At 45.9% G+C, this 27,602-nt stretch overlaps 1 protein-coding gene across 1 annotated transcript in view; it reads left to right on the forward strand.

Moving 5' to 3' along the window:
• The window catches only part of NXF1 (nuclear RNA export factor 1), a 54,573-nt gene that overhangs the window by 1,781 nt on the left and 25,190 nt on the right, over nucleotides 1-27,602 (forward strand). The window contains exons 2-5 of the mRNA XM_069965376.1: nucleotides 21,497-21,695; nucleotides 21,863-22,004; nucleotides 22,624-22,707; nucleotides 22,801-22,905. Coding sequence (XP_069821477.1) covers nucleotides 21,497-21,695; nucleotides 21,863-22,004; nucleotides 22,624-22,707; nucleotides 22,801-22,905 — 530 coding nt within the window. The remainder of the gene's footprint in view (nucleotides 1-21,496; nucleotides 21,696-21,862; nucleotides 22,005-22,623; nucleotides 22,708-22,800; nucleotides 22,906-27,602) is intronic.

Raw genomic sequence — 27,602 nt, forward strand, 5'->3', positions numbered from 1 at the left:
GGACAATTATCGTTCAGATTATCGTTAAATCGTTCGAATCTAAACAATAATTGTTCGGATGGATAGCAGTTAACGACTAACGACCGAACGAGAAATCGTTGATCGTTTAATAAGACCTGGACCTATTTTTATCGTTGCTCATTCGCAAATCATTCGCATTGAATAAGATGTCGTTCGGTTGTTCGCAGTAGTGACGAAAGCAATAGCGACGACAAGACGACCGCAAGAACGATCATAAGTAACGATTATCTTTCCATGTAAATGGGTGAACGATTTCAGGTCTTTTGCAATAGCGGTCGTTTGGACCGTTTATCGTTAACGATTATGCGAACGATAATCGTCCTGTGGAATAGGGCCCTAACATCAAGCAGCTATTGATCACTGCAACATGCTCCCACCCCCTCTTATCTGCAGATGAAGGAAGTGGAGCACCAGAGAGAAGAAACTATAGGACCTTTCCTGCTCTTTGTATATCCCCTTTACTTTATGCATCATATTGAGCCACTGGGTTTGGCACGTCTGCCTTGAAGCCTTCATAAATTGGTTTCCTATGTTACACTTCTATATAAGTAACAATAAAGAGAATTTGCAATACATAGCTTTTTTTTTTTCACCTAGACTGTTGTTCTAGGGGTTATCCCTAGTAATCACACAGGTTATGGGATTAATACTTGATCTTCGGAAGGGGGGGGGGGGCGTGTTTGCAAACCAACAATCATGAGACTGTAGGCTAAATAGGCATCCGATTGACTTATATTGAGGTTGACCAAGGTTTCGGTATGCTTCACAGCAGGAATAGAGCTGCCAACGTTGCTTTTCTTGCCTTCAAAATATTGCCACCTCTCATGAAAATGTGGAACAAATATAAACAAAGTCTATTGATCTTCTAGTGTATCATTTCAGTCTGTGGCCAAGGGTGTGGGTACAGGTTGGAGATGTGAATCATGCCAGTAGAAAGCGATTAGGTAGTATCACATATATATGTAATGATGGAAATGTAATTGCTCACTAGAATACATCATGCATTGTAGTGCAATTATTAGTTACTGCCATAGATTAGCTACCTTGGGAATTTCCACTGGATGTAAAGTACCACTGTGACTGTTTGCTAGTCCATGGGGATGCAGTTGTTTTGTCACAATGCTCTACTAAATATGTAATAATACCGTAATATAAATAAGATGTAAAAGTAAACGGTTGGTACAAAGGTGAAGGGAATCTGTAACCAGGTTATACTGCCCTATCTGAGGGCAACATAAAGTAGTGACTGACTAGTCTCTTGGACCAAGACACCTGATACCACAGATCTTTACTGCTGAATTGGTGTTGAAAGGGCTGTAAACTGTTAGTCAGCTTATTTAACCCCTTCATGTCCACAATCTGTATATTTATACATTCCTACTGCACATGCCCTGTGCAGTAGGAACAAATGTATTCCCTACTGGACCGAAGGGGCTTTAAATGTGTGTGGGACCGCTCTATTGTGAGCAATCCACCACACATTAGTCTCCAGGCATTGGAGCTACTGACCGAAACTGTCTGTCATTAACTCCCCTTAAACGCTGCAATGCATGGCGGTCGCAGTGTTTAAGGTTGTCAGTGTGTAGGATAAAAACTGGTGTAAGCTGCAGATAGCACCAATCCTGTGATCCATCCTATGTACAGTGACACAAAACACAAGAAGCGCTGTCTGATACATACGCCTTTTTACAGCTTATGTATCGGGAGGCTCTGCTGCGTTCCTGCGCTGGCATTGCGGGGGATCAGCAGTTAGTATGACAGCTGATCTCCCTCTGTAACTACTCTGGGTAGTTTATTCCGTTCAATGCCGCTGTCAAATCGTGACAGCGGCATTTAACAGGTAACAGGTTCCGGTGGCCACGCGGGTATACTCATGTGATCATGAAGTCTGGGCTCCCAATCGTCTCCATGGTAATCACAAGGGCCTTTTAAAGGCCCCAGGGATTACCCTGTGTACGCCTTTACACAGCCATGCCCGAGGCATGGCTGAGTAGATTGCCATTCAGCACAGTGCTGACATATGCAATACACTACAGTAGTTGTAGTAGTGCAGTGTATTGTAGTGTATTGTATCAGTGATCAGTAGATCACAGATTAGTATACACTAGTGTACAGTATTGTACACTAGTGTAAAAGTTTAGAAAAAAAAAAAGGGTAAAATAAAACACAAAAAAATCTCTCCCAATCATAAAAATGCATTGTATTCCCCACATATAATAAACTTGTGTAAAACACTTTATAAAAAAAAAAAAGACAAAACCTATGTTTGGTATCGCCATGTCCATAACGACCCAATCTATAAAACTATATTATTCATTATATTGCATTAAAACATAAAAAAAACAGCATCCCAATTGCTGTGTTTTATTGATCCTTTTCAGAAAATACGTCAAGAGATCAAAAAGTCATATATATGTAAAATTTGGTATCAATAAAAACTACACATTTTCCTGCAAAAAATCCAAAACCAGTTCTGTCACGTGAAAGGTAAGGACGCTATAGATCTTTCAATATGGCAACAGTTTTCGATGTCTTTTTTTTTTTTTTTTTGTTAGCAAGGTAGTTTCTATTGTGCAAAAGTGGTTGTAGTTTAAAAAAAAAAAAAAAGCTTCCGAAGCTGCACAGCTTGACGAAATGCCAGAAGGACACGAAATGGACCACCGCTGCTTGATGCGCTCACTAGCACATCTCCTTCCCATGAATCCATGATCTAAGATGTGAATAAAGGATCTTTTTTTAGAGATGAGCGAACCTGGAGCATGCTCGAGTCGATCCGAACCCGAACTTTCGGCATTTGATTAGCGGTGGCTTCTGAACTTGGATAAAGCCCTAAGGCTATGTGGAAAACATGGATATAGTCATTGGTTGTCTCCATGTTTTCCAGACAACGTTAGAGCTTTATCCAAGTTCAGCAGCCCCCGATAATCAAATACCGAACGTTTGGCTTCGGATCGACTTGAACCCGAACCCGGTTTGCTCATCTTTAATCTAATCTTTTTCTCTCCTCACCTTCACGACGGCAGCACAGGAGTTAACTCATTCCTTAAGGGACATGAAAAGCACAAACATGAGATGTTATAAACCCCTGCCCTTCCCACTTTCACCAGTGCTTTTCCTGTCCCTGTAAGGGCAGGCATAAGAGTGGTGGAGTTCCAACATGAAGATGAGGATTCCCTGAAGAAAGATGTTACCTCCCATCCAGTGGGCTATGGTCTCCTTTCTTCCATGGGGCTACTGGTGTAGCTTGTCGGGTAGTAGTGATGGTCCGCGGTGCACACCATCTCCTTAGCTGTGATGGGGCCGTTTGGGAGACTCCTTCATGCGGTGGTAGTGCCAGACTCCAACTTTGCTTTGTGAATACATACAGATAAATCATTTAATCATTTAAAGGGGTTATCAATTGCTACAAAAACATGGCCACTTTTCCACCTTGTCTCCAGATTGGGTGGGGTTTGAAACTCAGTTCCATTGAAGTAAATGGAGCTTAATTGCAAACCACACCTGAACTGGAGACAAGAGAGGGGGAAAGTGGCCATGTTTTTGTAGCGCTTGATAACCCCTTTAAGGGCTGTATTACACAGCCTGTTATTCCTCATAAGCAAACCTGTTAGGCTGGGTTCCCACTGCGTTTTTGCAATCCGTTTTTTGCAAAAAACGGATGAAAACGGATCGTTTTTTTGTTGTTTTTTTTTTGACGCACACAAACACGTAGCTGACACTACTTTTGTGTCCGTCAAAAAAAAAACTGATCCGTTTTGATCCGTTTTTTTTTTTACCATGGAAGTCAATGGAAAAACGGATCAAACGGATGCACACAAATGCATCCTTTTTTTCATCTGTTTTTCATCCATTTTTTTTTTTTTTTAAAACGCAAATTGCAAAACGCAGTGTGAACCCAGCCTTAGGGCAGGTTCACACTACGGAATTCTCGCGGACAATGTCCGTGGAATTCGGTCAGCTGTCTGCCTGCACATCTGGACGCCTTTCCGCCGGCCCCATAGACACCATTCTATGGGCCGGCGTATTCCGCTATATGCTGAAAGAAGTGTCATGCGTGTGCCCGTGCGGGCAGACAGCTGACGGAATTCCGTGGACATTTTCTGCGAGAATTCCTCAGTCTGAACCCGCCCTTACACAGCTCGATCATTGTGCAGTAAGGAGTGACATAGTTAGCAATGTTCATGAAGCCCTTGTAAAATAATAAACTTTATTCATACCTCTCCATGCTTCCTGGTGTACCTCTAGCTTCTGCCAGCTCACTGCAGCAGCTGCTGGAAACGGCAGGTGCTTAGCCAATCGGCCAGTGTTTGGCTGAGTGGCCTGTCACTTCAGAAACCAGCTCTGAAGTTTCAGGAGCGGCTGCAGGCAGAGGGCAAAAGCTAGAACAACACTTGGGAGTGTCGCCATTGTGCTGGAGGAATTGCAGAGAAGAGGGAGCTTTTCTCCACACATTTTAGAGTTGTCCCTTTCTGGAAGGAAGTTTGGCACTTAAAGGGGTATTCCCCCCAAAATTATTTTTGCATTAATACGCTGCCCACCTGTAGCTTTCCATCTTTCCAATATAAAGTTATTACGGATTCTGCACAGTTTTGCTGTTATCTAGCTGCATTCACCTCCACGCATTGCATAGAATCATCAGACCTCAGTCCAACCCGACATGCTCCCTGCTCCTGGCCCCCACCCTCCGTGTCGGCATCACGTGTCCTCAGTCCCAGCACAGTGAAGTGACTGAGAACACTGATGCGGGGGCTGCTGTTACAGAGGGAGACAGTGATCAGCGCAGCTGTGACTGCATCCCTCTCTAACAGCAGCCACCCGGTCACCCCTAGCCCAGAGCTCACCCCCTGTGTCCAGAGCCTCCCGGCACCGTCCAGCACTCACCCGCAGCACCCCGCGCTACCCCCCCCCCCCCCCCCCCCCGCGACAAGCTCCGCCCCTCGCAATCGCCCGCATCACCGCCAACTCAGCTCTGCTACACCGGCGTCCCCGCCAACTCACCTCTAATAAATCGGCGTCCCCGCCAACTCAGCTCTGCTACACCGGCGTCCCCGCCAACTCAGCTCTGCTACACCGGCGTCCCCGCCAACGCAGCTCTGCTACACCGGCGTCCCCGCCAACGCAGCTCTGCTACACCGGCGTCCCCGCCAACGCAGCTCTGCTACACCGGCGTCCCCGCCAACGCAGCTCTGCTACACCGGCGTCCCCCGCCAACGCAGCTCTGCTACACCGGCGTCCCCGCCAACGCAGCTCTGCTACACCGGCGTCCCCGCCAACGCAGCTCTGCTACACCGGCGTCCCCGCCAACGCAGCTCTGCTACACCGGCGTCCCCGCCAACGCAGCTCTGCTACACCGGCGTCCCCGCCAACGCAGCTCTGCTACACCGGCGTCCCCGCCAACGCAGCTCTGCTACACCGGCGTCCCCGCCAACGCAGCTCTGCTACACCGGCGTCCCCGCCAACGCAGCTCTGCTACACCGGCGTCCCCGCCAACGCAGCTCTGCTACACCGGCGTCCCCGCCAACGCAGCTCTGCTACACCGGCGTCCCCGCCAACGCAGCTCTGCTACACCGGCGTCCCCGCCAACGCAGCTCTGCTACACCGGCGTCCCCGCCAACGCAGCTCTGCTACACCGGCGTCCCCGCCAACGCAGCTCTGCTACACCGGCGTCCCCGCCAACGCAGCTCTGCTACACCGGCGTCCCCGCCAACGCAGCTCTGCTACACCGGCGTCCCCGCCAACGCAGCTCTGCTACACCGGCGTCCCCGCCAACGCAGCTCTGCTACACCGGCGTCCCCGCCAACGCAGCTCTGCTACACCGGCGTCCCCGCCAACGCAGCTCTGCTACACCGGCGTCCCCGCCAACGCAGCTCTGCTACACCGGCGTCCCCGCCAACGCAGCTCTGCTACACCGGCGTCCCCGCCAACGCAGCTCTGCTACACCGGCGTCCCCGCCAACGCAGCTCTGCTACACCGGCGTCCCCGCCAACGCAGCTCTGCTACACCGGCGTCCCCGCCAACGCAGCTCTGCTACACCGGCGTCCCCGCCAACGCAGCTCTGCTACACCGGCGTCCCCGCCAACGCAGCTCTGCTACACCGGCGTCCCCGCCAACGCAGCTCTGCTACACCGGCGTCCCCGCCAACGCAGCTCTGCTACACCGGCGTCCCCGCCAACGCAGCTCTGCTACACCGGCGTCCCCGCCAACGCAGCTCTGCTACACCGGCGTCCCCGCCAACGCAGCTCTGCTACACCGGCGTCCCCGCCAACGCAGCTCTGCTACACCGGCGTCCCCGCCAACGCAGCTCTGCTACACCGGCGTCCCCGCCAACGCAGCTCTGCTACACCGGCGTCCCCGCCAACGCAGCTCTGCTACACCGGCGTCCCCGCCAACGCAGCTCTGCTACACCGGCGTCCCCGCCAACGCAGCTCTGCTACACCGGCGTCCCCGCCAACGCAGCTCTGCTACACCGGCGTCCCCGCCAACGCAGCTCTGCTACACCGGCGTCCCCGCCAACGCAGCTCTGCTACACCGGCGTCCCCGCCAACGCAGCTCTGCTACACCGGCGTCCCCGCCAACGCAGCTCTGCTACACCGGCGTCCCCGCCAACGCAGCTCTGCTACACCGGCGTCCCCGCCAACGCAGCTCTGCTACACCGGCGTCCCCGCCAACGCAGCTCTGCTACACCGGCGTCCCCGCCAACGCAGCTCTGCTACACCGGCGTCCCCGCCAACGCAGCTCTGCTACACCGGCGTCCCCGCCAACGCAGCTCTGCTACACCGGCGTCCCCGCCAACGCAGCTCTGCTACACCGGCGTCCCCGCCAACGCAGCTCTGCTACACCGGCGTCCCCGCCAACGCAGCTCTGCTACACCGGCGTCCCCGCCAACGCAGCTCTGCTACACCGGCGTCCCCGCCAACGCAGCTCTGCTACACCGGCGTCCCCGCCAACGCAGCTCTGCTACACCGGCGTCCCCGCCAACGCAGCTCTGCTACACCGGCGTCCCCGCCAACGCAGCTCTGCTACACCGGCGTCCCCGCCAACGCAGCTCTGCTACACCGGCGTCCCCGCCAACGCAGCTCTGCTACACCGGCGTCCCCGCCAACGCAGCTCTGCTACACCGGCGTCCCCGCCAACGCAGCTCTGCTACACCGGCGTCCCCGCCAACGCAGCTCTGCTACACCGGCGTCCCCGCCAACGCAGCTCTGCTACACCGGCGTCCCCGCCAACGCAGCTCTGCTACACCGGCGTCCCCGCCAACGCAGCTCTGCTACACCGGCGTCCCCGCCAACGCAGCTCTGCTACACCGGCGTCCCCGCCAACGCAGCTCTGCTACACCGGCGTCCCCGCCAACGCAGCTCTGCTACACCGGCGTCCCCGCCAACGCAGCTCTGCTACACCGGCGTCCCCGCCAACGCAGCTCTGCTACACCGGCGTCCCCGCCAACGCAGCTCTGCTACACCGGCGTCCCCGCCAACATCTCCGCTCTGCTACACCGGCTTCACCGTCATCATCTCCGCTCTGCTACTTCACCGTCATCATCTCCGCTACACCGGCTTCACCGTCATCATCTCCGCTCTGCTACTTCACCGTCATCATCTCCGCTACACCGGCTTCACCGTCATCATCTCCGCTCTGCTACTTCACCGTCATCATCTCCGCTACACCGGCTTCACCGTTATCATCTCCGCTCTGCTACTTCACCGTCATCATCTCCGCTACACCGGCTTCACCGTTATCATCTCCGCTCTGCTACTTCACCGTCATCATCTCCGCTACACCGGCTTCACCGTCATTATCTCCTTCATTGTCTCAGCTCTGCTACTTCACCATCATCAGTTATACCAAAAAAAGTGGCGGTATAACGGCCGATTGCAATGGACCTAGAATTACTAGTATGAGTATCTTATAGGTATACAACCATTGCATGTAGACAAAACCGTGAATTCACCATCATCAGGCAGAAGCATTGCATGATGGGAAATGTAGTTTCCTATCTTGGATATAGACCATGTTTTAGAAAAAGTTGTAACTCAGGAACGGCAGCAGCTAGAAAGATGGGAGATGGCTCAAACTACTCAGGGGGACTTTGTGAGTAAGACCAGCTAGGTTTGGGAGCATTTAATTTTTTTTAGCTCTTGGGGGGGGAATACCCCTTTAACCTCCTCCTTCACAGATCACCAAATGCCCTTCTCTCTGGCCTTCCTCCTCATGCACATTGCGGACATCCCTGTCAAATTGCATCACCACTCTGTAACCCACCATCTGGTCAACGCCACTGGAGATGCCCGAAACCACCCTCCATATCTTTGTGGCTTCGTATGGTTGAAGACATCCGGCGCATGGGATTTTATTTTTTATTTTTCAACATGTTGAAAGACAAACGACTATAACAATCATTCGACATCGTTTATGTCGGCTGATCGTTGTGTTCTATTACACAGGATGAATATCGGCCGAATATGGACAATAATCGTTCTGTGTAATAGGGCTTTTAACGACCACATTTCTGGATATTATTAAAGGGGTTTTCCACCCAGCCCATTCCAAAATAATCACTTCCCAAGCCCACTTGATTTACTCACCAAGCTGCCCCCCCCCCCCCCCCCCCCCGAGTTTAAGATCATTTCTTCCTGCTCTTCTCTGCGCCTCTGTAGCAGGTTTCAGGAACCCAGTCCCTATTTTCAATATGGCGCTGCCAGGAAACTACGGCTCCCGGCATGCTTCTTAGGGCCCTATTATCTGGGACGATTATCGTGCAAAAAAATAGTTAATTCCTTCGTATTTAAACAATAATCGTTCTGTGTAATTGCAGGCAACGATCGAAAAATCGTTCGTATGTTGATTGTCGATTTAGATCTGAACCTAAAATTAGCGCTAATCGTTCGCTGTAATTCCACATTCATTCGCTCAAGTTCCGCATTTTTTCACTAATCGTTCACTGTAATTGCACATTGTTCATTGTTTTTCTGGGATCAGAAGGAGTAAAGGATCGTAGTAACGATTGTAACTAACGATTATCCTTCTGTATAATATGGTGAACAATTTCAGGTTAACGATATCCAGTCTCGTTTGCGATCATTTATCGTTAATCGTTAAAAATCGCTCCGTGTAATAGGACCCTTAGTATGAATCTGCCCCTCCTCGGTATCTAACACTATGGAAGGCAGAGGACGTGGGGCTATGGGAAAAGACTGCCCACAGACCATGACTGAATAGGGATGTAAGTGGATCACCTGTCCTCCGTCTCTGTAGTGCAAGCGAGGAGGGAGTGGAAGCCCTGAAGACAGAATTTTACAGGAGTAGGTGCCATATAGAAACACAGGAACAGTGCAGAGGCCCTTATTAAAACCTGTTGTAAAAATTAGTGAATAGAATTGAATGGAAAAAATCAGGGAAAGAATTCTCTCAGGTGTAAAGTGAATTTTTCAAATTTTTCTGATGTTTGGGTATCCGGGGCTAGAAACACAGACTAATGCCAGCAACTCCTATTCTGAACCAATGTGGGTCGTGTGCTTTACAGTTTGGCGTGTTTGTAGCCAGGGATACCTGAACTTCCAGACACAGATTCCTTTAAAACTTCTGATTTTTCTTTCTTTTTAAACATTCTCAGTACCCTTAGGGTACAAACACACACCGTATACGCAGCAGATCTGCAGCAGATTTGATGGTGCAGATTTGATGCTGTGTTCAGTTATTATAGTGCTTGAAAAGCACTATATTGTAATCCGTATTCTTCTTCTTCTTCTTCTTCTTCCAGCTATTTTTCTGCATGTAATACAGCCCGAACCGCTTTACGCACAGACTCCGTTCAAACTGCGTTTCAAAGCCCTCGGCGGTGTGAGGTGTGCTATCTATTTTTCGTTTCGATCAGATTTGTCGTTTTTAAGAAATTTACGTTTAAAGACCCCAAATTTCCCATAGAAAATAATGGCCCATTGCAAATAATGGCCACACTCTAACCGCTAACAGCCAATCACAGCACATATGCAAATAGCTGAGATATAGCAGCCAATAGGAACTCTAAGGTCTCGTCAGGCATGTATCACACCATACACAGTCACATGTCCACTATTGGCCAATTAAAGATGTAATATATGGAAGGTCCTTAACGATTTTGTCTCACTGACATGAGTAAGGTTGTCATGGTAACTGAGCAATGATCTTTACCATTATAAGTACCCAGGTCGCTCTTAAAGGGACCCAGGTCGCTCTTAAAGGGACCCAGGTCGCTCTTAAAGGGACGGGACGCATGTTGCTCTTAAAGGGACCAATGTCGCTACAGCGACCTGGGTCCCTTTACGAGCGACCAGGGTCCCTTTACGAGCGACCAGGGTCCCTTTACGAGCGACCAGGGTCCCTTTACGAGCGACCAGGGTCCCTTTACGAGCGACCAGGGTCCCTTTACGAGCGACCAGGGTCCCTTTACGAGCGAAGGGACCCACGTCGCTACTAAAGGGACCCATGTCGCTCTTAAAGGGACGGCACCCAGGATTAAAGTTAAAAGGAAGTCACTGGTAAAGGGGTGCTCTTTTCAAGCACTATGTATTTCCCTGGAAATGCAAATCTAGTTTAGATCTAATCTGTGTATTTGCTGCGTATCGCAGCAGTAAATACGCTGCGTATACACGGTGTGTGTGTTTATACCCTAAATCTCAGCCTAGGCAAGGGTGAAAAGGCAGCTAGTCCAGAAGTGGTTAATGTATGTCGGCATGCCAGTCCTCGTGTGTATAAGCTGATATGCGCATTACAAGTTTCAGTAAAACCTTTTATGTAACGCAGCCTACTTAGCTAAAGCCCGGCTGCTGAGTCTGTGCCCGTGACATGTTCAACTGGTTGAAGCTGGTCTGCGCCATGATGGCAGTAACTTTTATTACAAAATTTTACTCATATTTATTTTAAGGTGAGTAGTGGTATTGCTCATCCCATATGTCTACCGCTGGATCTGGGTTTATAGGTGCTCATTTTATTGACTACTTTCTGAAATTAAGACTTCAGTGATTTTGAAATCATATGACATTGCACTATTTCATTATAAACATTATAAACTGATGCTTTATAGAAAACTAGTAACACTACCAAAGTAAGAAAAATAAAGTTGGCAGGCTGAAAGTAAAGTGATCATATAAGTAGGACAGTAAAGGTTACAGTACAGTTGCTATCTGATTCCCTGTAAACTAGAACAATAACAGAAAAATGTCTATTGTAGCTTCACCTCTAAACTAGAAGTGCCCATGCACATTAGACAATAGTTCCCTAAACACTCATTCAGCTGACAGAATATTATTCCCCACACCGCCATTGCACGCATGTTTTTTTTTTTCTATGGTCGTTTCCTGGCTAGCTGATATCGTGCAGTAAGGGTTGCACAAACAGTCACAGATTCATTTGTGCAGCACTTTGTTGCAATCAGCCATTGGCTGACCTATGGCAATTTGTTTTGACTAATCAAAATGGCCCAACCAGCTGACAAACTAGTGTGTTTTTTTTTGTCCATCGGCTGATCGTTCTTTCATCAGGGCCAGTGAAAAGCAGTTGATGATTTTCCCATGTAAAAGGACCTTTAAGGCCCTATTACACAAACCGATAATCGGCCGTATTCGGCTGATAATCATTTTTTGTTATAGAAGGCAACGATCAGCTGACATAAACTATGTTGGCTGATCGTTGCTGTTGTTTGTCTTTCAACATGTTGAAAGACAAACGACTGTGATAGCAACGGCATCTGCTGCCCTCGCCTCGTGGAATACAAGCAGTATATGTATATGTATGTCAAGTGTGTGGAAATGTCAAGCTATTGATTATAGCTTTGTCAGAAATTCTTTAGTTTTCTTTTTCTCTGACAGGAGCTACATTTTTTCTATGTATAGTGGTTGGCCATTTTCTAGCTAATAACAGTGAAAAAAGAATTACAGCTTGTGTTTTAGCTCCAAGATTTGGTACTCAAAGTTTCTGTGCTGCTGTTAGCGAGCTATAGATATGTCAGTGTTTTATCATGTAACATGTTAGAGAGACTCTCCTGGAAGAAGGGTGCTCTGAAAAATATGGCATTAAGTTAATTTGGATGCATAAAAAGTATAGTACAGTTTGGTTGCAGAAAAAAGTACAAGCGATTTTTTTAAGAAACTCTGAAAAGGTTTTATTAGACAATTTTTTTTTTTTTTTGTAATCCAAAAAGCTGTTTTCTGCAGAGTTTTTTTTCTAAATGACAGTTACAGTTTAAGGCTATGTTCACACTATGTATCTGTGCGGCTGTATTGCGAGCCGCGAATATTCGCCCGTAGTTTTGAGGTTGATGCGTACGCTGGAAAGTATACGATATACGGCTGCACAGTGCACACTATGTATGAGCCTACGGCCCGATCGTAAACGGACCCGTAAAAAATGAACAAGACCATTGTTTGCGGCTGGAAATGTGCAAATTCACGGCCGTGGATTGACAGGCGGTCCGTACGAAGTACTTCAAGAATAGCCGGCAATAATGCCGAATGCCGATGCCTCTAATAGTTAATATATTAAATTAATAAAACACATTTTCTTTGTAATAAAGTCCCTTTCGTTGTTCAATAATTTAATTCTAACGAATCCATCATTGTGCAATTAAATATACTGTTAAAATAAATATATATATAAATAAATGTATATTTATTTTTTGACAGTATATTTAATTGCACAATGATGGATTCGTTAGAATTAAATTATTGAACAAAGAAACTGATTTTATTAAAACAAAAATGTTTTATTAATTAAATATTAATTAGTACAGGAAGCTCAATTAAGCCTTTAATTCATATTGCCGGTAAATAGAGCATTCTGTACTAATTAACACTTTACTTTAATTAAAACATCAAATGTTTCTTCTAATTATGCTATCACAATAGCATTATTAGAAGAAACATTTTGAATTATATGTGCGCTCAGCTGATTGGCTGATCGGCTGAGCGCACATATAATTAGCGAGTCCGCAGCACAGTGACTTCATTGTGCTGCGGACCAGCGAAGAGTACACATGGGGACATCGGATGGTGAGTATAAAGCTCTCCCCACCCCCTCCCCAGCACTGCACCCATCCCAGTAAGGAAGGGGGGTCACTTAACCCCTTCCTTGCTGGGATGGGTGCAGTCTGACATCAGTCTGGCCCCCAAGGGGTTAAAGGGGTGTTCCCCCAAGAGCCAAAAAATAATAAAAATCTCCCAAACCTAGCTAGTCTTACTCACCAGGTACCCTGAGAATTTTGAGCCGTCTCCCGTCTTTCTAGCCGCTTCCGTTCCATAGTTACAAGTTTTTTAAAAAGCTGAGCTATATCCAACATGGCGCTGGCCAGAAAACTACATCTCCCATCATGCATTGCACCTCCCTAATTGGTCCATGATATAGCAGAGCTGAGTGACTGACATAATGCAGTTGAGTGAGTTGTATAGCAGAGCTGTAATAATGACATAGCAGAGCTGTAATAGTGACATAGCAGAGCTGTAATAGTGACATAGCAGAGCTGTAATAGTGACATAGCAGAGCTGTAATAGTGACATAGCAGAGCTGTAATAGTGACATAGCAGTGCTGTAATAGTGACATAGCAGTGCTGTAATAGTGACATAGCAGTGCTGTAATAGTGACATAGCAGTGCTGTAATAGTGACATAGCAGTGCTGTAATAGTGACATAGCAGTGCTGTAATAGTGACATAGCAGTGCTGTAATAGTGACATAGCAGTGCTGTAATAGTGACATAGCAGTGCTGTAATAGTGACTCACTATTACAGCACTGCTATGTCACTATTACAACTCTCACTATTTCAGCTCTCCTATGTCACTATTACAGCACTGCTATGTCACTATTACACCTCTGCTATGTCACTATTAGTGACATAGCAGAGCTGTAATAGTGACATAGCAGAGGCGATCAAGCTTAGGGAAGGGGGGGGGGCGCAAGTGGTGGTGGTGGGGTGTGCCGCTGACCGTTATGGTTCGGACCACGAGATGCGAAGTGGGGGGGGCGGACTGCAGGTGAGCTGTGAGTCGCGCGCGGGGGGTGCTTTAATCGGGTGTGATGCGGGGGGCGGGCCGCTAAGTGTGATGCGGGTGCAGGCAGCTGAGTGAAGGGGGAGCCGCAAGTCGCTCTGCGGGGGGTGGCGGTTCTGGCACGGGTGAGATGTGGGGGGCCGCAGGTGAGCAGTGAGGGGGAGCGATTCGCGCGGTTTTTATTATTTATTTATTTTTTTAAAACCGCATAGGGTCCCCCCTATTTTTATAACCAACCGGGTTAAAAATGAAGCGACAGCAGCCTGGTAACACCAGGGTGGGAAGAGCCATTGGTTTAGGCCCTCCCCAGCCTAAATCTTACCAGCCTGCTGCCGCCCCAGTCCAGGAGCGCCAATTTTGACGCTCAGGGACCACTGGCACCCGGCTCTTCCCAGTACCCCTGGTGGCATTGGGTACTAGGGTAATAATGGGGGGGTTAGTGTTAGCCATTTTATACTAGCTAACACTAGGCCCTGACTTAGTAATGGATTCCGTCTATTAAACGGCTTCCACTACTAAGTCTATAAAGTAAAGAAATAAAGACAAGACACAAGTGGAAAAAATTTTTTATTCAAATAAAAACACCCCCACACCCCTCATTGACCATTTTATTAAAAAAAACACCAAACAACCGACGGTCATCGACGTAGTCCATGGAATCTGACGTAATCCACTGGATACCGATATCTGAAAAACAAAAAGGGAGAAACACACAAAAAACACACAAACAGGAGCACAACACCCATCATTGTGAGCGGTGTTGTGCTCCTTACAGTATGCAGCATCTTTACAGATCGCTGCTTACAGTCTGGCCCCCAAGGGGTTAAGGGAGGATGTACTGCATCCCCCTTAACCCCTTGGGGGCCAGACTGATGTCAGACTGCACCCATCCCAGCAAGGAAGGGGTTAAGTGACCCCCCTTCCTTACTGGGATGGGTGCAGTGCTGGGGAGGGGGTGGGGAGAGCTTTATACTCACCCCGATGTGTCCTATTCGCTGGTCCGCAGCACAATGAAGTCACTGCTGCGGACCCGCTAATTATATGTGCGCTCAGCCGATCAGCCAATCAGCTGAGCGCACATATAATTCAAAATGTTTCTTCTAATAATGCTATTGTGATAACATAATTAGAAGAAACATTTGATGTTTTAATAAAGGTAAGGTGTTAATTAGTACAGAATGCTCTATTTACCGGCAATATGAATTAACGGCTTAATGGAGCTTCCTGTACTAATTAATATTTCATTAATAAAACACATTTTTGTTGTAATAAAATCAGTTTCGTTGTTCAATAATTTAATTTAAAGTGACACTGTCACCCCCTTTGTGCATTCTGACATCTCTACACAGGTGTAAAGGGTAAATTTAGCGTTTTTCATACCTTATTTCATATCATACGTCATGGTGTTTGTTCAAGTAAAAAGTGTCATTTTATCAACTGCAGTTTGTATTAAGTGGGCGTGGCCTCGCGGCAGTAGCGCCACTTAGCCCCGTCCACAACGGCACCACTGGCCCCTCCCCCTCGCCGACCATTGGAACAGGCTGGTCGAAAGGTCTAGACCCCACCCCCTTTACGTCAGCCAAGCAATGGGCGTCAAGGGGTGGGACCAACGGTGCTGTTGTGGGCTGGGCTAAGTGGCGCTAAACCCGCGAGGCCACGCCCACTTAATACAATCTGCAGTTGATAAAATGACACTTTTTACTTGAACAAACACCATGACGTAGAATATGAAATAAGGTATGAAAAAATGCTAAATTTACCCTTTACACCTGTGTAGAGATGTCAGAATGCAAAAAGGAGGTGACAGTGTCACTTTAAACTAATCCAATTAAATATACTGTCAAAAAATAAATAAATATATATATATATATACATATATATACATTTATTTATATATATATATATTTATTTTAACAGTATATTTAATTGCACAATGATGCATTCGTTTAAATTTAATTATTGAACAATGAAAGGGACTTTATTACAACGAAAATGTGTTTTATTAATTAAATATATTAACCATGAGAGGCATCGGCATTACTGCAGAGGATCGCAAACCCCGGTAATAGCAATTCATGTAAACTGTTTCCCTGCTTTCCCAGATGCATCCAGAGGTGTTTGCATCACTTTCTTAAGATTTTATTTGTTATTTTTTGTTGAACCAGATTTCCAAGTAAATGACCGTATGTTTTCAGCCGCATGTCTATTTTTTCCCACGGCCGTAGTTTCAGCCGCACATTTCCAGCCGCATAAAAAATACAGCCGCACAGATACATAGTGTGAACATAGCCTAAGGCTGGGTTCACACTACGTATATCTCAGTCAGTATTGTGGTCCTCATATTGCAACCCAAACCAGGAGTGGATTAAAAACACAGAGGCTCTGTTCACACAATGTTGAAATTGAGTGGATGGCCGCCATATAACAGTAAATAACTGCCATTATTTCAATATAACAGCCGTTGTTTTAAAATAACAGCAAATATTTGCCCTTAAATGGCGGCCATCCACTCAATTTCAACATTGTGTGAACAGATCCTTTGTGTTTTCATTCCACTCCTGGTTTGGTTGCAATATGAGGACCACAATACTGGCTGCATTCACACGTTCAGTGTTTTTCCCGGTCCGTGATTGTGGTCCGGCAGCAACCTCCGTGATCCGTGCAAAACAGTCCGTTTTTCATCCGTTTTGTATCCGTGTCCGTTTTTTTCATGGATCTGTGTTAAAGCATTTTAAATTACATTGATTACATCACATCCATGTTTTTCACGGATGAACACGGATGTCACATCCGTGTACATCCGTGAAAAACACTGATCTCATTGATTCCTCTGGGGAATCCTTTCCGTGCATCCGTTCAGAGTAATGACATGTCCTATTTTTTAACGGAACGGATCACGGATCCGTGAAATCACGGAACATCTGAATAGCAATGGGCTGTAAAATTCAGCGCGCACGGATCCGTGAGCACGGACAACTTCGGAGAACGTGTGATTGCAGCCTAAGGGTGTGTTTACACGTACAGGATCCACAGCAGATTTGATGGTGTGTTCAGCTATTCAGATCAAATCTTCTGCGGATGTGCTGCGGATCCACACCATCTAATCTGCTGCGATACGGTACGCGTGATTCTACCCTATGGGTGCATACAAGATCTGCTGCGGATTCTGTACGTGAGAAGGAGTACTCTGGAGAGAGAAGATTGTCATCAGAAAAAGTCCACAGGCAACCTGGATAAATCCTAGCATTAGTACATAATATACACAGCGACCAAATATATCCGTTCTCGCTGCAGTATGTCACAGATATCCTGTGTTTGTTACTATTTAGCTAACCATTCTTCTGGCAAGTGTACAATGGTGTGACAGTAATATAGTGCTTAATTGCTATAGTGATCAAAGGCAGCTATGGGAATATGACAAGCGGCAAAGGATGGTGACGTGGAACTGAGCTAGTTCAGCACTCCTTGTGTTGCAGTTTTCATATCGTGAAAACGGTGAACGGTGTAAACTAGGAAAAAAACACCACCAAGATTGCTTATTTTATATATCAGAAAAAAATTAATAAAAAGCGATCAAAGTTTTTCTGTTACACCAATATGATATTAATAAAAACTAGAGATCATGGCGCAAAAAAATGACACCCCAACCAGCCCTGTAGGTGGGAAAATAAAAGCGCTATGGCTTACAAGACGGGGAGGAACATTGCATTAATTTGACCCGAACATCTATGCATCAAAGAGCTCTGTCTTGAAGGGGTTAAAGGGAATTCCTCACCATGAAAATGCTACCTAAACTATCGACAAGTTATAAAGCCGAAGGAGCTAAGTGAATTTATTTTTTCTCTATGGGAAAGATTCAGTTTAAGGCCTTATTCACACGTCCTGTGAAATTGTTCGTGGTCATTGATCTGTGATCACAGACAATTTTAGGGCTCAGTAAATTCTTTGCATTCATACCATCCGTGCCATGAAAAAATAGAACAGGTCACAGTGCGGAGGTGGATCGCGGCACAGATGCCCCAATAGACCTCTGGACAACACCAGCGCCTCCTAACCCATTGCATCCCCCAAAGCCGGCACATATTGACCTGAACCAGCAGCACATTGGCTTATCCTGGGGTTGAGGCTGGGACAGTGGTTGCAGTGGTAGTCTCCTGGTCCCACAGTGAAGTGTCCTCCTCCCTGTGCATTTCTCTTGCACTGCACAGGTCTGCTCCAGAGAGAGCATAAGGAAAGGTTCTAATGGTAATGAATGGAGCGGAACGGCTGGGGACTGGCCGGATGGTCTTTATGGGAGCAGGGAGGGCTAATAACGGTCTCACCAGACCGTGGAACACCCAACTAACTGCACCGGAACAGCGTAGAGGAGGAAGGTAAGAGGCATACCTTCCTCCTTGGCGTCTTCTCTACAATAGGGACAGGTTAGATTTGTCTTTAATATCTTTGAGCACATCTGTTTGAATATTATAAATGTAGGGCTGGAACAATGATAACGTGCCTTATTGTTTCTTAATGGATGACATTGTGAAGAATTGCACATCGGACTTCCAAAAAACACTATATGATAATAGTTCTTCTTTGTATAGCCTGACCAATGTTGTTGCCTTCCTACAACTATTGTTAAAGTGGGTTTGAGGGAGGGAGGGGGGAGGGGGGGTTGGTACTTTAAGGTGGGTGGGGGGAGGATGGGGGGTTTGTGTTGTTTGTATGTTCAACAAAAAAAGGCACGCTTTTTGTGTGTGGAAAATTGCCAATAAAAATAATCTGATTTAAAAAAAAAATGTAGGGCTGGGCCATTAATTCAATTAATTTGCCTTTAGGGGTCCTCAAAATTTTTATTTTATTTCAAGTTCAGTTATCAAAAAACAGTTCTGTGGTCTGTCCTGCCCCTCTGCAGCCATCATCTGTCTGTTCTTGCAGACCACACAGTGATAGCAGCAGAGTCTCCTCTCCACAGAAATTACCTTCCCTGCTCTACCAACACTGAGGACGGCCGCGGGCCGACTTCATCTGAACCCGAGCATTCAGCATTTGATTAGCTGGGGCTGCTGAAGTTGGATAAAACCCTAAGGCTATGTGGGAAAACATGGATATAGTCATTGGCTGTATCCATGTTTTGTACATAGCCTTAGGGCTTTATCCAACTTCAGCAGCCACCGCTAATCAAATGCCGAGCGCTCGGGTTCGAATGGACACAAGCGCGCTCGAGGTTCGCTCATCTCTACTTATGTCCTTTGTCCGGCTGCTCTGTCCCGTAGTTATATCTGTTCCTGGAAAAGCTGGATGACAGCTAGTACGGCTGCACTGCAGCCTGCCCAGGAGTGGTCCTCCAGCTCTCCAGGTTTTTTGTATGGCAGATCTCCTCAGGGTTATGAGAAATACTTTATCTTATCTGCTAATGACAGCCATATTGTTAGTCACCCAACCAGGGCTGTGGAGTCGGTAAGCCGCAGCTCCGACTCCAACTCCTAAATTTTATCAGGACCAACTCCCGACTCCCTTCATAAATGGCCAGTCATATACCAGGGGAGTTATTTATCACACTGGCTCAGCAGCTTCTCCATAATGTCCTACATGATCCTGGGGCGACTTCTGAGGGAATAAAGGAATACTGTATATAAAGCAGATTCTCCTGTGTGTGCAGTGGATGCAGCCAGTCTCCAGCCTTCATGTCCTGAACTACTCACAACTAGACTAGATGGAGCAGGTGGTCTTTTCCTGCTGACAATCTTCTATGTTTCTAACTAATAATCACCATACACACAGAAACACTGCTAACAATGCCAGATACCTGTAATCTAGAGGTCAGCCATAGTGATATATAGAGGGGTCACACATAGTGATATAGAGGTCACACAGTGATATAAAAGGACACTGGGGGCACGCACACACACCCACACAGATTGCTGCAGCAATAGCATACACACACCCACACAGCCCGCTGCAGCTATAGCACACACACACACACAGCCTGCTGCAGCCATAGTGCACACCACACACACACAGCCTGCTGCAGCCATAGCGCACACCACACACACACACACACACACACACACACAGCCTGCTGCGGCCATGGTGCATATATAGTACATATATTCCATGACCTTCCTTATGTAATAGGGCCAGTGTTCTATTAGAATGTTGCTCATAATATATATACATGAGCAAAACTTGTTAAATTCATATAAAAATTCAATTCTACATTTTTTAAAGCTGGAGTCGGTACATTTTTCTCCAACTCCGACTCTGACTCCAGCCAAAGCTAGCTCTGACTCGAACTCCGACTCCAGCCAAAACTAGCTCCAACTCCGACTCCACAGCCCTGCACCCAACTTTCCTGGGATCAGAACTGAACAAAATGTAACAAAACTTGTCAGTATATAGGGGGGCGTGCTGGGAGTTGTAGTTTTGCAATTGCAGGACATGCTGGGAGTTGAACACAGCACCAGGGCTGGCACAGTATATACACACACTGGCCGCTCTCCTGTCCTCGCTGATGGTGATGGGGGGGTTGCAGATAAGAGTAGCGATAAGAGTAGATTTGGCAAAATAAAAATTGAGATTTAAATTAAGAATCATCCATATTGTTAAAAAAGATGTTATTTTTTTGGTCATATTGCCCAGCCCCAGGTAAGGGACAGCTGAGAGATCTCCTCTGGGTATCTGACATTTATTGGGGCAGATACATCTTGTAGACACACGGTATATGTGTAGCACAGCAAGTTTGTATGTACTGTATGCTGGTGGTTTATTTAGAGAAGTCTGTGATCTTTGTTTTTTTTCCCCTCTTTAGTTCTGGGACATTTTAACTTTCCTATTTCTGTCATGTCTACGCTTATGTTACACTTTGTTTAACCAAACTAGAGCACATTCAGTGTTGACAGCCGGATTATTTTGACTTAATTGCCCGGATTATGTTGGCTTGTTTTGTTACACATGCAAACTTGTTTTCAAATTTTCCAAGCAGTCCCATGTAACGATTGCAGAGAATGAATATTGCACAAAGTAAAGCATCTTTCGGATGCTCCAGGTCAAAGTGGTCTGTGGTTATTCAGGTATTAAAGTTCAATAATGAAAAATCCATTTTTGTGTTTATTTACAGAATTCAGGCTGCCATATTGAATAATTTCTTTTCATATGCAGTCTGGGTATGCATTGACAATTTTCATAATACAAATTTTATTGCCATGTATATTTATATAAGATTATGTTGTGTTAGTTCATAACTGTATGGGAACAGGTTGTCGCGGCGCCTTCACAGCCAGGAAAAGGGGAAATCACATTGTTGGTCTGCACTTTCATCATCGTTAAACCCCCCCCCCCCCCTTGATTGTGATGGCTGTGGGGGATCCTGCAGTCAGACTGGACTGATATGAAAGTGATTGCATATCCTAGCCATGTCCATTCTTGCTATTTGCTCTCCCTTACAAAGTTTTTTTTTTTTGTTTTTCTGTTTCCAGACCACGATGACCGGTTTGGTGGAGGACATTTCATGAAAAAAAGGAAAGGACGTGGCCCCTTCCGGGCCAAAATGTACAGTGAAGGACCTCCTAAATATCGAAATCGTGGCAATTACCAACCAAATCCTCGTTCCAGATTGGATGACGACGATGGAGATATTGCTATGAGTGATGCTCATGAAACTATTCGCTCAAGATTGTAAGGAATTAAGTGCCATAGACCTATTTGCTTGAGATCAGTCCTTATGATTGACATAAGATACTTGCTCTCAGTCGACTGCTGAATCTGTAGTTTGCAGGGAACTGAATACATTTGCAAGATGTGTTCTGTTTTTTTAATGCTTTTTCCTCATATTAAACCTCCAGTAACCCTTACAGTCGTGGAGGGAGAAAAAAAGATGACAGACAAATGAGAGACAGAGGCGGCTTTCACGGGAACACTTCAAGAGACCCTCCGCATCATCCTAGAAATGAAGCAAGAGACGAAAAAAGCTGGTTCAAGATCACGGTATTTTTTATTTATTTATTTATTTATTTATTTTAAAGGTGTCATCTACTTTGGTTTGCATCGATCATCAACACTAACATTTTTCTTAATTGTTTTAGGTGTAATATACCTGCATATTAATATACTGCGTATCAAAGGGGTTTTCTTGACCATGCTAACCACATAACCAGTCACTGATCGGTATCTAGACTTTACAATGAAGAGGGTCTGAAGCTTCTCTGTAGTGGGGGCGACTTGCAACTGCAGCTTAGCTCTTGTTCAAGTGATCAGGAACTGAGTTCCAAGTTACAGGTCACCACCTCTACTCCATATAGAGAGAGACATTGATTCCAGCGTCGTTCACTGTGAAGTGTGGGTGCTGATTAGTCTGTTTTTACTGGAAAACCCCTTTAGGGTGCGTTCACACGTACAGGATCCGTAGCAGATCTGCAGCGGATCCCCAGCAGATTTGATGGTGCAGATTTGATGCTGTGTTCAGTTATTTAGATCTGCTGTGGATCCGGTACGTGTGAACGTACCCTTAAAAGTTTGTGCGCTTTCAAGTACAAAATGCTTATATACGTCCTCCTTATGCATTGTTATAATAATTTTTGTTTGTTTTTATTATTCTCCAAATTAGATTCCTCATGGAAAAAAATATGATAAGGGTTGGTTAATCGGACTCTTACAGAATGCCTGTACGCTCCCTTTCACTCCTGTAAATGTAAGTTTCCACCTGTTTGTTTTCCTACCACTCGGTTTATTGTTTCATTCATTTTTTTTTTTTAACCACTTATTTCACTTTCTTTTTATATAGTATTTTTGTGATCATTCTCGGGCTCACTTCTTTGTAGAAGATTCTGCTGTTGCAAAAGCTTTAAAGCAAATCTCACGGACGTTCACTGACCGAGAAAACTTCAAGGTAAGCAGTGATTTGGAATGAGATAGATCATCTCAATTTAAGATCTTTCAAAACTAGTGCAAAGGAAAAGTAGAGTATTTGCCGTGGCAGCCAATCAGGACACTGTATTGGGCTCAGATTTATGTGCAAAATCCATGTGGAAATTGACATATGGTGCAGGTTTTCCCATTGGCCTCTGTGGGGAAGTCAAAATACACAAAATCTGCAGCCCTTCAGATTTGGCTGCCGAGATGGTGAAAAATGTACAACAAAACTGCAACAAGACCTGCAGAGTTTGTTGTGGGCAGAGGATTCCCCTCATAATGGGAAAATCCCGCTCCTGTAACCTTGGTCTTCCCAAACACCACAGTAACTGTCAGCTGAACAATAGTTTAGCTAACGGTTATCTCCCCTGACTTTGTTCAGATACCAAACACTGTTAGAGTACCGAACAAAACTTCAGGGGTAAATTCTGTTAGAATACGGAAGTGTTCAGAAACTGAGGTATTACTGTACCTGATAAGTATGGGGATTTTGCTCACTGTATGAGCAAGGAGGTATATTTTACTCTAAATCATGTTTGAAGACAAATAAATTGGTCTTTCTAGGTCCCCAGGGATGACCACACGGGGTTTTTCCAGTTTCAGATTAGTTAATCCGATTAAATAAACACGAGCTTTTAATTATATTGTGGTCACCCTTGACTATAGCAAGCAAAAACTGTCAAACAACTGGAACCAGAGTTTCTGCCTTTCCTTACCATCAAAGTAGAAGCCCGACTGCCATTACAGGAGGATTTTGGCACACAGAAAATGGAAAGCATTAGGAGACATTTACCTTATCCTGGTGCTAGGATTCTTTTATACATTTGCTGAAAAAAAAAAGTATATGCATGCTATGCACTAGATGGATATCAGAGGGTCGTTGTTAATGGTGTTGATTCCGAGCAGAGACTGGTTACAAGTCGTGGCCACAAGGGTCTGTGCTGGTCCCTGTTCTCTTTAAAGGGAACCAATCACCTGAAAAATCGATATTAGGCCAATAATATGTGGCCCTCCAACACACTTTTCACACATGTATCTATAGCAGCTGCCCCTGCCCTACACACCCCAAAATCATACTTTGATCTTGTCCCCGCTGTATGCAAATTACAGTAAGGTAGTCATGTGGGCAGTTCATCATTCCACGTAGTCACATTCAGGCCGAGTAGTCACGGCCTCGAGGGCGGGGTTTGGCTGTAATCACGCCTCTATGGGCGTCATACACAGCCCCTGTTACTGCATCATAGGGGGCGGGGCTGTGACTGTGTAACTGAGATACAGCATAGTGGCTGCCTATTCCCCTGCACTGTGTATGTGTAAGCTGTCCTCACACACAGCCAGCACATAAACCAAAGCAGTGTTATTTCTGTGCTGCTGGTTGCTGCTGGCTGCAGAATCATCCAGTGAGGCCCTTATGCCCCCCTCCCCTCCAGCAGTTACTGTGTGTGGCCCCCTCCTCTCTCTCCCGTGTGCTTCTGGTGCCTCTCCGTCTCTTATGCTAGAGAGGGAGATGAGAGATAAGGAGTGCAGCACCAAGGGCAGGAGGAGGAAAGGAGAGGGGAGAGGAGGGAGGGGGGCCTCTGCTGTCACAGGGAGATGGAGTCACACGGAGAACATGAAGAGAGAGGAGGGGGAGGGGGGGGATAACAGCATCCGGTGTATGATTCTGCAGCCAGCAGCCGGTGTAGAACCATCCATTCCAGGAGGCTGTGTAAGGCAGCAGCTGCCTGTGTGAGAGGACAGGTCACACATATATAGTGCAGGGGAATAGGCAGCCACTATGCTGTATCTCAGTTACAAAGTCCCAGCCCCGCCCCCTATGATGATGCAGTAACAGGGGCTTTGTATGACGCCCATAGAGGCGTGATCACAGCCAAACCCCGCCCCCGAGGCCGTGACTACTCGGCCTGAATGTGACTACTTGGAAATGATAAAACGCCCACATGACTACCTTACTGGAATTTGCATACTGCGGGAACAAGATCAAAGTATGATTTTGGGGTGTGTGGGGCAGGGGCAGCTGCTATAGATACATGTGGAAAGTGTTTTAGAGGGGGTATAAGCACATAGTATTGCCTTCATATCGATTTTTTTGATGATTGGTTCCCTTTAATGTGTTTTGTAAGTGACACAGAAGAGGGTTTGGTTTGTCTGTTTACTGATGACACAAAAGTGTGCAATAGGGTTAATATTCCTGGAGCTGTAAGTAATATGGAAAATAACTTAGCTTTACTACAGTGGTTCAAACTATGGAAACTGCAGTTTAATGTTTCCAAATGTAAAATAATTTACTTGGGGTGGAGGAATCCTCTGAGTATCAGCAGTTTTGTGTTAGCAATGACTTGAGTGAGTAGTGAATTCTGACAGCCATTCACCAGCGCAACCAGGCAGCAGGGAAAGCAAATTGTATGCTGGGATGTATAGCTAGAGGTATAACCAGTAGGAAGAGAGAGATTGTGATCCCGCTGTATAGAGCTCTAGTGACACCACATCTGGAATACTGTGTCCAGTTCTGGAGACCTCACCTAAAAAAGGATATTGATAAAATAGAACGGGTCCTAAGACAGGCTACAAAAATGGTGGAGGGTGTGTGATTTGAATCTGTATAGTCTAGGGCAGGCATGTCAAAGTTTGACCCGCGGTGCCATTATTTTTTGCCCACCAAGGAAGTTAAGTGATTTTCTACTGCTGGCCCTCCGATGTATACAGCACGTAGAGGAAGTTATATGTTTCTACAGCTCGCCCAGCCATGTTTACAGTCTGCTGAGGAAGTCAAGTGATTTCCTACAGCTATCCTGACGATGCATCCCAGATCTTCCCATAGGTCCTGTAGGGTGGGAAGCATCTACGTCACTGCCGTATGTACCCATAGGAGGTGAAAGCTTCCCTCAATAAAAGAGCCTGCAACAGGGACTACTCCAGATCCGATATCTGAGAGGATGGGGGTGGTATATAGACCTAAAAGGAGCGGAGGGGTAAATAGCTGTTGTGAGGGAATGAAGGGGGTTAATATCAGACATTGAAGGCACAGTAGGTTTATAGCAGATATAGGGGAAGATGACAGAAGTTGGAGGCAGATGTGGAGGGGGTTAATAGCAGACATGGGTGGCAGGAGGGGTTAATTGCAGACAGGAACACTAAACTGTGTGGGTAAATAGCCAATGTTGGGAAGAATGAGATTAGTGGTGTTCTCTTTTAGGAGAAGTTGGTAAAATAAAAAGATTGAGTACCAGGCAAGGGGTAGGGGAAACCTAATAAAGTATCGTTACCGGACCCTGCCTGTCATTTTCTTACAGATTCTGTGTATGTCACAACCTGCCAGGAAATATAACCTGCTCAGCCAAGTCACTGCAGCGGTGTCCTGTCCCAGTCACTGACTGGCTAAGTGGGGCATCCATCAGCGAGGTCGTGACGTTAAAGGAGAGAGAGATGCAGAATGCCGGTGAAGGTCGTGGAGTGGGACACGGCACTGTACGGGCATGGGGAACAGTGAATATATGTTCTTTATTACCCTGTTTTCCGGAAAATAAGACCTAGTAGAGGTTTTGCTGAATTGCTAAATATAAAGCCTCTTCCAAAAGTAAGACCTAGCAAAGTTTTTCTTTGGAAGCATGCCCTCAAAATAGAACACCAGGGCATGCAGCTGTGATTCTTTTTAGCATGCCCCCTTGTCCCCTACCTTCACCGTCTGTTGCAGAGCAGCTGCATGCAGGACATAAAGACCGTCACCTGCTGCCAATCCCAATATTTCCTTCCCCGGCCTTCACTTGTAAATGTACTGGCAAGGCATCAAGAGGCCCGTTGTTATCTACCGCTACATGTAAAGCTGCACACATTGTGCCATTATCCTGTCGCTTGTCACCATGCCGTATGCTTTCCCTGCTGTGCTGTATGAGTGTGCTATGGTGAGCTCCCCCTGGTGGCCGGAAGCTGCAATACTTCAGTACAAGTGGTCCAGGTTCTGCTGTGGGAAATTGTTACAGTCTCTAGACTGTACAGTATATAATAAATGTAATTTTTCTTCATGAAAAAAATAAGACATCCACTGAAAATAAGACCTGGCACATCTTGGGAGCAATAATTACTATGAGATACTGTTTTATTTTCTGGGAAACATGCTATGTTCCCCCTACCCCCAGGCCAAACTGATTATTTTTATTATTTCCACCCACCATAAATCTCCTTTAAAAATATTTTGTATATGGCGCTGCAATTTTAACCCTTTGAGGACCAGGCCCAAAATGACCCAGTGTACCGCGCAAATTTTGATCTTATTGTTTTCGTTTTTACCTCCTCCCCTTCTAAGAGCTCCAGCACTCTCAGTTTTCTATCTACAGGCCATGTAAGTGCTTGTTTGTTACAGGAATAGTTGTACTGTGTAATGGCGTCATTCATTTTACCATAACATGTAGGATGGAATTCCAAATATATTATTTATGAAGATATAAATAGGTGAAATCGTAAATAAGAATGCAATATGGTAACGTTTGGGGGGTTCCTGTGTCTACGTAATGCATGTATGGTAACAGCGACATGACACTATTATTCTATAGGTCAGCCCGAACACAACCATATGCAGGTTACACAGATTCTCTAATGTTATATATGTATTTTTTTATGAAATCCTTTTTTTTGGCAATTAAATATTAATAAAATGGGCCTATTATGACGCTTATA

The sequence above is a fragment of the Dendropsophus ebraccatus genome, chromosome 4, assembly GCF_027789765.1.
Source record: "Dendropsophus ebraccatus isolate aDenEbr1 chromosome 4, aDenEbr1.pat, whole genome shotgun sequence".
Taxonomy (NCBI): domain Eukaryota; kingdom Metazoa; phylum Chordata; class Amphibia; order Anura; family Hylidae; genus Dendropsophus; species Dendropsophus ebraccatus.